General features: G+C 42.7%; 1 protein-coding gene across 3 annotated transcripts in view; it reads right to left on the bottom strand.

Annotated features, from left to right (window-relative positions):
- The window catches only part of LOC126399581 (A disintegrin and metalloproteinase with thrombospondin motifs 14), a 90,532-nt gene that overhangs the window by 60,253 nt on the left and 16,719 nt on the right, over positions 1 to 13,560 (bottom strand). For all 3 annotated transcript variants that reach the window (XM_050059646.1, XM_050059649.1, XM_050059648.1), the window contains exons 3-4: positions 8,618 to 8,774; positions 3,911 to 4,107 (exon numbers count right to left, since the gene is read on the bottom strand). In XM_050059646.1, coding sequence (XP_049915603.1) covers positions 3,911 to 4,107; positions 8,618 to 8,774 — 354 coding nt within the window. The remainder of the gene's footprint in view (positions 1 to 3,910; positions 4,108 to 8,617; positions 8,775 to 13,560) is intronic.

The following is a 13,560-nucleotide window of genomic DNA, read 5'->3' as shown; positions in this document are numbered from 1 at the left end:
GGTGGGAGTCCACCAAACTCAGCAGCAGCGTTTTCATGTCAAAAAGGGATATTTATAGAGCTGCAACGATTAGTCCATTAGTCAAGCATTTATTTTGAGAACAGATTCAATGTTGAACCTCTTGAGAACTGAGCTTTTGTTTGGTATGTAAGTTTCTCCTGGCTATTTGGGATGAGAAGGTCCGAGCATTTAAGTATAAAAACTAGCATTTTGTTTTGGGGAAAAAAGGATATCCTCATATAGACCCTTTTACTGTTATAAACAGTGTGATATTTTTCAGTGGGCGGGGCTTATCTGGAGGCAAAACAGTTCTCCACAGACACTTGCTAGTGCTAGTTAGCAAGTTCTGTGGGCTTGTTTTAGACAATGTAGGACGATGATGTGAGTGGTGCATTCAGGAATACTCATTCCGAGTGTTATTCAGAGCATCGCACTCTCATAGTGGCAGCAGAGCGCCGAGTGAAGTGAATGTGTGATCAACTTAGCCATTCATTCATTTATATAGAAATATAACTCTCCGTTTCTTCGACCAACAGGGCTCTCATATTGGTGTAGAGCACCAGATTTGATTTACGAATGCACCGTGTCAAGTGCACTCACTCTCCGGGACCGCAAGTGTTACTTGAATGAGTAAACACTGACCAATGGGACCAGACTGGTCGACCCATATGCTCTCACTCAGTGGATGGATGATTTGACAAGATGGCCGGCTTTGTGGTTGATTTTTTTTATATATATTAGGGCATTAACAGAAAAGCCGATTTGTCGATGTGTCGACGTCAGTGGCACAAGTCGACACCCCCCAGGAGGAGTCGACAAGTCGTGTGTTTTTCCCCTCTCTCTCTCTCTCTGTGTGCTTGTGTACGGAATGCAATCGCTGCCTCTGATTGGCTTAGGGCTCATTTATGCTCCCTTTACGTACAAAAATGTATACGTCCGTTTCAAACAATGTTACCGTCACTGTCCACATACTTCCATGCGCCCTTTATGTTGGCATGGATGTTAACCAATATATCCATATATGCCTTGGTCAGGCGCCCCGAGCGTTTTGGGGGGTTCAGTGCCTTGCTCAAGGGCACCAGGAAGTGAACTGGCACCTCTCCAGCCACCAGTCCACACTCTATATTTGGTCTGGACGGGGACTTGAACAGGCGACCCTCCGGTTCCCAACCCAAGTATGGACTGAGCTACTGCCGCCCACTATGCCAATCTTACAAGCAGGATGATCCTCCAGTTTGTTTTGCTACTGAAGCTAACGTTAGCTAATGCGCTAAAAAGTTTTGTTGACGGGTAGTGGCGGCTGGTATGTGATATAAGTTCTGAACCATGACTCCTTCTATTCTGGCTCCCAATAACACAACAAGACAACATTTTAAGACTCCTATGTAGCCTACAGCCCTGTGGTGGAGAGTCGTGTCTTGCCTCCAGCTAACAAACTGACGTCATTGTGACGTTGGCCCTAAAAGGGTCTATGGGTATGTTGGGTTTATTTTTATAGTCACAAATGTGTAATAAAGAATAAAACTATATATTTTAGTGCCTGAAAATGGTTGAACATTTGTTCAATGTTTTGTAAATGGTCACTGTTAAAGTCTAAAACTGTTCATTTTAATGCCCTGGCTGTGCAAAAGCTAAACTGCAAATAATGCAACAAATCAAAAAGCCATGTGATATGGTCATTTTGTAACTCTGTATAAATTTTCATTGCTCTACACTCCAAAACTGTCCTTAGTGTCTGTAGAAACAGTCTGTCTCACCTGACTGGTCTGTGTGAATGCTGCAAAAATATAAAACTAACTGGCTGACTGGGTGGTGCAGGTTCAATATCCTGGTCCTTAACACCACCAAGACCAAGGAGCTGATCAGCAACTACAGGAGGAATACACCGGACATTCAGCCATTAAGCATCAGCAGGAACTGTGTGGAGAGGGTCTCTGATTTCCAGTTCCTGGCTGTCTAGACTGAGGAGGACCTGACCTGGAGAGCCAACACCACAGCGTTGATTAAGAAGGCACAGCATGGAGACTCTACTTCTCAAGATGTCTCAGGAAGAACCAGCTCACCCAGAAACCGCTTGTGTTCTTCTACCACTGCTCCACAAACAGTGTGTTAACGTACTGTATATGTGTGTGGTATGCCAGCTGCACAGTAGCAGACTGAAGAGCGCTCCAGTTCCCGCTGCCTCAAAAAAGCCCAAAACACTTTCAAGGACCCATCCCACCTAGGACACCAACTTTTTGAACTGCTGTCCTTGGGCAGGAAACACAGGACACTTTAAACAAGGACAAACAGGTTAACAAAACGCTTTTATCGTGAGGCAATAACTGCACTTAATGAACTCACAAAGGCTTGACTGTAGAAATATGCTTGAGTGCAATATCAGAGATTTGTGCAATAGGCCGAATGCCCTGCATTTGTGTTTTTCAGTGTAATATCATTTGCTGTTTTACATTTAACTATATAGTTTGTTATTGTTTTTATAAGCTCTTTTTTTACGTATATTTGCACTGAGGAGGTTGGATTTAATTTCATTGTACATGTACAATGACAATATAGATATTCCATTCTAAAGTCCCAGTGTCCTCAAACCAGTACGTCCTATAAACAGTGTCTTGGCTTGTTACTATTGCTAGAATTGGTCAAATTTGTGTAACATTTCAAACTACAAGTGTATTTAGGTATTAATAAACCATTTCCAACTTTAGGAGCTTATCCACTTTTGTGTTGGGACTGGCTGCGGACTGACTTTGCAGAGTTGGCTGCCATCTTGTTTTTACATGGATTAGTGTACTGTGCTTTTGCTATAATTACATTGCACAAAAAAATGTCCACAAGTGAGGACAACAGGTCTAAGTTGCGAAATAAAATATAAGGTGCAGCAAAACCAAAGAAAGGGGAAGAGAGGGTAGATGACATCCAGCAAAGGGCTGCAAGTCGGAATCGAACCTGCAGCTGCTGTGGCAAGGTTGTAGCCTTTGTACATGGGGCCCCAGAGGTTTTGAAATTTTAATGCTTTGTACCATACATGCCTTGTCTTTTATTTTCTGTTGACTTTGCTGACAGACAGACAGCTAGCTGCGTTAACAGGCAGAAACGTGATGCCCACTGCCCTCCAGCTGCAAACTCCAGAATCCTAGGATAGCAAAGTAATGGCCCACTGTACTCTGCATCTGATTGACCTACCCTGACATTCTTACCCTAACCCTAACCAATCCTACAACAAAGGCAATGAGTACTAGCCAGTCATAGCAAGCGTAGGGTGCTTCATTCCTTCGCTATCCTAGGATTTGCAAATTTTGCAAAATTCCGGTCTCCACTGGTTAGCTAACGTTAGCCTTGGCCACTCAGGTGGGAGCCAGCTACAGGTGGCACTCATTTACAATTACAGCTGGTCACACCGCCCTGGTGGCAGAACTAAAAAGAGAGAACACAGATGACAATGACAGGGTTCTCCGGCTCAAAATGTAGCTGCTTACTCACCAGGGTGATCTTGGAGGAGACTGGAGGGTGGGCACAATGTTCCCACATCAATGCTGTTGGGTCAAGACAGTGTTGGTAGTGGTAATCACCAAATAGGCAGCTCCACTAGATTCAAACCAGGGGTCAGTAAACTGAAGAGTAGCCACATTAACCTATAGACCAACTAAGGGTTAACGTGTTTGGACTCTTGGTCAGAAAAAACAAGCTATTTCAAGATGTCACCTTTGGCTTTTTCAAACGGTGGTGGGTATTCTGTACAATTTACTGACATTTAAAACACAACTTTAGGACAACCAATTGTTCAATAAATCAGTAAGTTCGACAGCCCATTGCTTGAAAAGGAAAATTATGGTTAGTTGCAGGTCAAGATATTTCATGTTGGGTGGTGAGAATTTGATTAGATTTGATTCAAACACCAGAAAAGACTTACTATGTTCATGAGTGTGAGAACATAATTCTGCACATGCTCCTTGCCGTGGAAGCGCACCACTGAGTCGTCCACAGCCAGCAGCACCTCGATGTTGTAGTCATCTTTCTTCGCGTGCCTCCTCTTGCGCTCAGACTCTGACAGTTTATGTTCCACGAGATCCAGAGCCGCAGGGAGGTCTGCGATCCCGAAGTCTGCCACTGAAAAATATGAACAGCACATAAATAAGTCAATGACTGTGGGAATCTGACACGTGTGATATTTCTTCTCTTATTTCGGCTTTCGTGGAGTGATTTATGTTTGTGTCAGACCCGACGTGAAACAAACTTCTGTCTCAGGATGCGCAGGAGGAATCCTTTGGGATTATCGACAGGCCTGCAGACTCTACATTTTCTAAGCCACTTGATCTCTAGTCAAAATACTCCCCTTAGACTCATAAATCGTTGGCCTGCGGAGTGAGAAGTGTATTTCCTCTCAGCCCCACATTTAACCTAACTAGTGTGTGCATTCATTGCATGAATCCCAGCTGAGTCACACCAATTCCAAACAACATTAATCCATGTCATAAAGCGCTTCAGCTGTTTTGTGTACGTGTGATATTCATGCACAATATGCAGTCTATCTACGGCTGTGCTTGGCAGAGTTAAACGCTTACTGAAAGACGCAATTTGTGAGAATGTTACAGATTCAGGCTGCAGTAGAAACTGTGAGATGGCCCTGATCTCTGGAGATGAGCTGAAGAGTCACGCGGAAAAAAAAAATAAGTAAGATGCAGTGATCCATGCACTTTGAACACATTCAATAGACTGAAAACTGAAGTTCTATCATGTGAAAAAAAAATCATCATAAAAGCTATAAATAGATTTGTGTTTAGCAGCAGTTTTTTCATAGACGTAATTCCAAGTTTCTAATGTCTTGCTATCTGTATGAGCAAGCAGATACACAAACTGATAATTTCCTTGATGAAAGTAATAACATAAACTAGCGTTAGTTCAGGCAGGACACGATGTCAAGCTCAGCTCATATCCCAGCTACATCAGCTGATCTCAAACAGCCCAATCAACTGATGGAGCAGCTGATTCCTTTCTATGCAACCAATTGGTGAATCTCCTTCAGGGCACCCTATTTAAACTGCTCTGGCCTGCCTACTGTTGCTGCTTCCTCTGCAAGCTGCTTTGCAACCCACCTCCACCCCAGCTCCTCCTTTTCATGCTGTGTCTGACTTATTGGTGTCATTTCTGTTTGTCACTGATGTTGCTCTGTTCTGTTCATGGGGGTCTTTGCTGCTGCTCTCCCTGCCATAAAGGCAGTACACATGCAACAGCTGCACCCCGAGATAAACCAAGTTCAACTTTTGGAATGCAACAGAGGACACCGCCTGTCATGTGACCAGGAACAACCAATCACAGCTGACAGATATCTTTACCTTCTTCTGGTAAGTCTGTGATAAATATGGAGAAGTTGATCATTTTGGTGCAGGCTACCCAGAGCTTTTCATCTGTCCCACGGACAATAGGCCTGCACACTTATAAACAGCTCCTAGAGGAAGATCAACTCTGCTCTCAGGATTTCAGGTAAATAGGCTATCATACAGTACTTGTTAAGGTTGTTTAGCAACCTCAGATGCAGCATAACTCTTGAAAGCTGGCTCGCAAAAGGCACAAAAGTATGTGCAGGGTTCCTTAGGCTTTCCATGTAGGCACGTGGAAGGGCAGAGAGATGTCCTATCACAGACTTTGGCTTTCCATGCAGGCACGTGGAAGGGCAGAGAGGTGTGCTCTCTCCGCCTTAGGCTTTCCACATAGGCACGTGGAAGAGGTTTTCTGTGTAGGCCTAGGAAAGGCAGAGAGGCCCCAGAACAGAGCCACACACTACATATATTGCTGCTAATGGAAATAAAGGTTTTTTTTGACTAAATTGTTCCTGACTGAAATGCAATTGCAGAATGTGAGCTTGGCATTTTACTCTAAGCCATGAATTACAATAATCTTCTGTAAAAGACGGTAGTCATTTAAGCCTGCCAGATACAAATTGAGACATGATACATTATCTCATGCATACCAGAAAATCAATTGGATGAGGTAGTTTAAGAAGTACAATGCAGAAAAATAAGAATGAACACAGTGCTCTGCAAAAACCATTCAGACAACTGGCTCCGGGCAACTCTCCAGAAGAAGAGAAGCTATTTATTCTGAATTACTAAAGCTGCAGATAAACAAATAAATAGAAAACAGATGACAACTTGTTTGCACCAGTGACAGCAGAGAAAATTAAAATAAATGTGCTCAACAACTGACAAAAACTGGACTATTTCTAATAAGCAGGAAAACAAAATAATTGCAAAGCTGTAATTGTAATTAATACCACATATTTTTTAGCATAATACGGCTAAACATTGCATGAGAGTGGCAGGGTGAAAAATAATATTTGAGATTAAGTAAAATTCTGATTGCTGTGGCTGTGGTAGGGTTACACAAGAGTCTGTCCGCTGGTGTGCTAAAAGCCCCATCACCTGTTTTAAGCCTCGACTGGGAGACAGGTTCTCCCTGCGGGACGAGACACAACTGTGAGTAAATATCTCAAAAACCCATAAGGAAGGGTAAAAAAGCTTTTACAGCAGACAGGACTGGTTTCAAAAAGGCCACAAATACTGAACACTAATGATTCTCTCTGCGACTAACTAACGTGAATGTGGCTTGATACAAATTGAGCTAAAAGGTTGTGGAGTGGAATGAAATGATGCTGGGAAATCAGTGAGTATTGTGAGAGTCTCCTTCCAGATGCTCAAGCTATTGTTGTTGCAAGGAAGGGATAGAAAAGGAATTCATGGTGGATCTGGGTCATTATACTGCCAAGGAAAGGTCAATCTCCCCCCTTCACCGGCTCCCCCATCCTCCCCATCCCCAGTTCTACCACTGGAGCCCAGAATTCCTCACTCCACCAGCTGGTTAAGGAGCACTGCATCTGTTCAGTCTAATAAACACAGAGCAGTGACAGGAGTTTAAAAGTTGCAGGGTGAAGTCTTGGTGAAGTATTAGCTCCCAACCTGCAATAATGTGTACTTACATTTATGATTTAAGTACAGCTTTAGATTTTTGTGCGTTTGTTTCCAACACTGGTTTCCATTTTTTCAGTTCCGTCGGTGAAGCAATCGGCAGGCTAAAGTGTGCTTTCATTATTGTCTGTGTTACAATGTTGTTGAAAAAAGGGCTACTGACAAATCATTGATAATTATTACCAGTGTTGGGGGTAACGCATTACAGTGATATATTACTTTTTAGCAGTAACAAAGTGATATAAGGCCATACCAACAGGATTTCCGGTAATATTATTATTACATTTACAACGTATGATCCACACTGCTCCACTTCCATCAGTGTGCCACCAGAAAAAAACATCCCCTGAAGGTTGTTGGGTGTTGTCATGTCATTCATTATAGGCCACCTTATAGAGGGGTGCCCTGACATTGTCATGACCAGTGTGTTTCCATTCATATAGCTAAGTAGCTAATTAGCCGGCATTAAGTGCATTTATCTGAAGCTGACAGAAGACTGATGAGAGTAAACCAAAACAGTAATGTTGCGGGCCGTTTTGATTTAATTTCAACACGAAAAAAAATACTGTGGCGGAGCTTTAAATAAAAGCTTCAAGGTGTCTCCTGTTTTGTTCCTGTTATGATCTTGATTAGTGACCAGAAAATAGTTTTTGCAGAACATTATGATGTCACAGTGAAGCTGACCTTTAAGCTTTTGGACCATGTTATCATTTTATCCTGTTGGACATTTGTGTAAAATGTTGTCATTATTAGTGTATGAATTCTTGAGATTTGGCCCAAAACATGTTTTGTGAGGTCACAGTGACTTTTGACCCAAGACTCTAAAATTCCAAGGGGATGTATGTGCTAATTTTGGAAAAATTCCTTTTAAAATAATATTTTCAAGTGCACGAATGGAAAAAACAAATCTTTGTAAAAAAAAAATTTGGAAAAATTCCCTCAAGGCCTGAAAATGAGACAGACGCAAAGTCACACAGACCTTGCCCTTTGACCTACGACCATCAAATTCCAATCAGTTCATTGGTGAGTCTGAGTGGATGTTTGTGCCAAATTTGAGGAAATTCCCTCGAGACATTCTCAAGATATCATGATCATGAGAATGACACAGACAAGGTCACAGTTACCTTGACCTTCGACCACAAAATTCCAATCAGTTCATGCTGAGTCCAAGTGGACCTTTGTGCCAAATTGAAGAAATTCCCTGAAGGAGTTCTTGAGATATTAAGTCACAAGAATGAGAGCGATGGACAGACAGCCTGAAAACATAATGCCTCTGGCCACAGCTATCACCGGTTAGGAGGCTTAGAAAAAGGTTAGTAGAAATCCAGAAAGTATCACAAAACAGTTTGAGTTTCTTTTTCAGTTCTGGTGTTCACACAATGGCTTCCTGAAACTGCTGGAAAGATACACTGAAGTTACAAAAATGACACAGCTGTGACTTGAGTACATAATACCACTGCTGCCAATGATGGTGCTTTGTTCTATTCTATAATGTGCTACCGAACAAATAGTCCTTGCCATTATAAACCTCCGGTGCCCTTACACAAATGCACTCACTCACATGTGCACGCCCACATACTCTCTCACACACACACACACACACACACACAGTGCTTTTTGTTTCCACTGACGTCAGACTCCCTCTCCTCGCCTACCTTCATTGTGGAGGTCCTCCCTCCGCTGGCCCGTCTCCCTCTTGATGGCCGACCTGCGGTAGACCACGTGGACCCGCCCCTTCACTTCCACGTCCTGTTGGCCCTTCTCGAGGGGCTCGATGAAAAACTCCCCATTATCAGTCCGGATCAGACCTGCCTGGAAAAAGAGGGCTTGAAATTAGTGCGCCCCTCCTCCTTCAAAGGATGGTAATTCCACTGGAGACAGTAATTACAGACTGCCTGATCAATTGGAAGACTTGGAGAAGGGCTGGATGTGGGGAATGACGCAGGTAGACACAATCTGGGGGCCCTCACCAATAAGGCTTTCGATGAGAGTTATTAAGTGTCACCATCTTGCTGAACAAGATGATGAGCAGCTATGTCTCTATTCAGTCTTGTGTTTCTCTTTGCTTTGTTCTGTTGTGAATTCAGAGCTCTCTTAGAGCTGTGCTCCACCTCCCGCAGCATTTTCTAACACTTTCCAAAATCCTTTTCAGCTATCCACATAGAGCAGCCGGGATCTTGCTGCTTCCAATCAAAGGTAAGCATACAGCCAAGGGGATATTATGAAGTGCACAATAAGTTTGTGCCCATGGCGTCTTTATTAAAGTCTAAACATTTCTTTTAGCAGTACTGAGTTATGGGGAGGGGGAAAAATCTCATGCCTGTCTCTTCAGGTGTGGATATCTCCCTGACTGATCGTCGAACGTCAGTGAAAACTGGCCACTAGTGACAGAGGCATAGAGGAACCTTATCTCCAGGTGGACGACAAAGAACCAGAAAGACGTCTCTGCAGGATGCGTTCAGTAAAAGGAAAACACACTGTGAAATCTGGTCAGCATTTTCCTGCATCCGCCTTTTAAGAATCTGAGCTGAAGTGATGATTGGCACTGGCGTTACACATAAAAGAGCACAAACATTTGCACACACTGATTTCCATAAAGTAAAGATCCTCTGCTTCAGGCCTCTTTGTTGTATACCTAATGTGACTGAAGGTAAATATTTATATGGACTGCATATGGGAGCCAACATTCAGCTCTGATTCGCTGCAACAATCATGATAAAAGCATGTGAGGATTACAGTTTTCACCCTGAAAGCTGTTAGACATTGAAATTATATTTATGCCTCGGGCTTATTCTTGTGTGAATTTATTATTAAAACAACATTTTACATCTACCACACAGCATCAACCCGCACTGATACAGTACAGGCATGTTCTCAATGTAAGAGCTGTGAGTGCAAACCTGATGTGTTGTTTGCAGTCCTTCTTTAGGCATTCCTAGAACTGACCGATTACACAAGTAATCAAGTTATTAACTTAAGTGGACACATTGTATTATGTCAGGCCAGGGCCATTATGTTTCTGAATCACGTTGCACATATTTTTGCCATTATCTCACTGCTATTTTTGGTTTGCAAAACCAATTTGTTGATTACAAAATTTGTTGCTGCAATGTACATAATTGTCCATTACCTCATCAGGTTATTGGCTGGTAAACCTGCTGGGAAGCATTTATTGTGTAGCAAGCATTGCCACCTACCAGGAAAAAGGTGATGTGGCGGATAATTGATGCTCTTACTTTAAAGGTATACTATGCAGGATTGTCAGTTACTGTTTGTAAACAGACTTGCTGGTGAAAATAAACGGAAAAGACAACCCCAGATTAACTTGTTTGGTGTTTCGCCTGCTGTGTCTCCTGCTGCTTGCGGTCAGGTCACTAGACTTGCTACCTTTTTATAAAGCCCCTCACCTGAGCGCTGTGGCGGTGCCCATAACCATCCCAAACACAGAAAATAAGAAGAAAATACAGGACGAGGGCAATATTAGGGCTGCCCCCTAATGGTCGACCAAACGTTAGTCGATCAGAAAGGTCATTAGTCGGCAAGATTTCACTGGTCGCTTAGTCGCCAAAAAAACAACAAAAAATAGAGCTGCACCTTGTCAAAATAAATCAAAACCTATTTGACAGGACCATGTGGGACTTTAATTTGAAAGGACAGACACAGGAAGTGGCCAGGCTCAGCAGTCAGACAAGAGTCACGTTACCAACCAATCACAGGCGACAGATATCTCTCCCTTCTTCTGTAAATATTCAGTCTGATAAAACGGAAAAGTTGATCACGTTAGTGCAGGGCTACCCAGAGCTTTACATCTGTCCCAAGGGACGATCGGCCTACACGGCCCAACACCTGACCTCACATTTTCCAGGCGGTTAAAGACTGCCCTCAATTTCCAGTGCTGGTACCTGCGGTTATTCCACAGGCTAGTTAATAACATGTCGGGCAGGAAATCCAAAGTGTGGGATCATTTTGAGAAGGTGAAGGACGAACCCAAGGTGATATGTAAACTCATCTTCATTGGTCGACTACAAACATGACGTATCATCTGAAACATGGAAGTAGCTACATGCCCATTAGCCCACAGCGTCATTAACAGGCGGCTCGCTCAGTGTGTGACGTGCACTTGTAGATAAAATATAGGCCTATATTAATGAAGGTTCATTAGTACGGTTTTGTATTTCTCTGTAATGTAGCACAGTGTTAACAATGTTACTGATACTATTCTTTCTCAGACCTTCAACTCAAACCATTTTGTTGCCCCGCCCAAAATATATCACTGAAGCAGCCACACCCTTGAATATGCATAACTTTAAGCCTTAATGAAATAAAAAAAAATCACCCCCGCACAGTTGTCATAAATGCTCGAATTAGCAAAACCTATTTTTGTACAAGGTTGTAAACATTTCGGCTGTAAAGTTGGGCATTTAAACATGGGGGTCTGTGGGGATTCACTGTTTTGGAGCCAGCCTCAAATGGTCATTTGACGAACTGCAGTTTTTGGCACTTCCACGTTGGCTTCATTTTTCAGCCCCAGAAGACTTGGATACAACACATCTCTCTGCTCTGTCTGCTGTGCTGATGGAAAATCACACATGCCAACAAGCTGTGAGTATGCAAAGAGATGTTCTTGTCTGACATTTAGCTCGACTCGCTGTTTCCTGCCAGCCAGTACGTGCATTCAATTTCAGCAATTGTACCAAGCTTTTAACTTCATCCATTATGTATCACCATTTATCCTTTGTTGCGTGGCGGGAGGATAGAGACTATGCAGGCTCACATTGGGTGAGAGGTGAGATACGCCTCAGACAGGTCGACAGTCTGGTGGACAAATGTTGTGACACTGCAACAAAATTTATTCGAATCCATCCAGAGAACATTGCTCCCTCATGTTTCCTGTCACACTCTACCATGAGCTGTGTCCAATCAAGACAAAACGCACTACAAGAAAACGATCAAAAACAAATCAATGGGTCATCAATGGTGGACACAGAGACAGTAATTAATTGCTTTTGAGTAGCTGTCAGTTAAGCAAGAAAACACAACCTAATGTGACCTCGACAACATGTAAACAATGTGACATCCTCGACTAATGAACCACACAAATCACACATTTCTTCTTTGTGCTGCCATGTTGCTTCTATTAAGCGTATTAACACAAACCATGCTTTCTGAATACGCTGCACAGTGCAGTTTATTTCTCATAATTCAACTCCTGACTAAGAAAAAAAAGAAATCCATCCAGCCTATCATTATACTCATGAAGAAGGCACACCAACAAGACTTTGGCAAGAATGTGTGTATTTACAGCTGCAAAAAGAAATCTAAATATAGTGCCATAAAGACAGCGTTGTGCCTTAAAAGAACAACAACTCCGAATCCTCAGCATGCTGTCACTCGGGACTAACAATACAAATAGTGTGAACTTAAGCGTGGGCACTTGACAGTAAGGGCAAAGAGGAGTGAAAGAATCTGTCCAGCCCCTGACCAGGAAATGCCAAGTAAGACATGCTTGGATACTTCCTCTGTGGTCTCTTATTTCAGGAGTGGGTGGAAAGAGAAGTTAGGTCTGTGAGGTGGGGGAGAGCAGCAGCATCTGGAAGGGCCTACAGAGGAACCAAATGTAAACATGTGTACACTGTATGGTGGAGTCAGGGCCAGGGAGGGGTGGAGGTTTGCTGTCAGAGGTGGTAAGTGGACACAAAGCTATGACATTTAGTTTAATTAATAAATACCTGAAAATGATTCCAGCCTCTCAAATTTGAGAGTTTGCTGCTTTTCACCATTTTTTATCTCTTTAAATTCAGTACCCTTGAGTTCTGGACTGTTGGTCTGGCAAGAGAAGCATTGTGACGATATCACCTTGGGCTCCAGGGTGTTAAACTGGCCTTTTTTTAAACTGTTTTATGGTGTTTTGTAGGCTAAACAATTCATTGATCAATTAATAATGGCATTTTTGGGGTGAATATTACATCTACATTATCAGCTATATGTCAAGGCATAAATTATGGCATTGAGTAGTTTGCAGATATTCCCATCAGGCTACATACAGCCTTAACAAACTCAATCAGTTTCTATCTCAACAACTATTGGATGGATTGGCATGAATTTTGGTTCAGACATTTTTGTTCCCCTCAGGATGACTTGTATTAACTTTGGCAATCCACTGTTTTTTGATGCACCACCATCATCGGTTCTTTAACATTTTAATTTGTCTTTGCCAGATAAAACAGTAAGGATGAGCCCAGCAGTCCAGTTGCCAAAAGAATATGCTGGCATTGTGTGGTTTTGCATTCAACACATATATGTTACATCCAGTGGTGGCTGCTGGTCTTTCAAGGAGGGGAAGCTCATTTTCGGCCTACATCATAAAATGTGTCCGTTTATTTATACATAAATTCTACCCTCTGGGGCTGCTGCGCGAGGCTAGTGTGACCGCTTGTGAGTGCTTTGGGACGGTGGAGGGGCTCACAGCAGCACCCGCTGCTCGTTGGGGACAGTAACTGCAGAGCGACAGAAGTCAGAGTCTCCAAACACGAGTACAGTCTCCAATAACACCAGAAAAAGATGCTAGATTTGTCGCTAGTCGTTTTTAACAAAGAAA

The sequence above is a fragment of the Epinephelus moara genome, chromosome 13, assembly GCF_006386435.1.
Source record: "Epinephelus moara isolate mb chromosome 13, YSFRI_EMoa_1.0, whole genome shotgun sequence".
Lineage (NCBI taxonomy): Eukaryota > Metazoa > Chordata > Actinopteri > Perciformes > Serranidae > Epinephelus > Epinephelus moara.
This window is presented reverse-complemented; position numbering and strand designations above follow the sequence as displayed.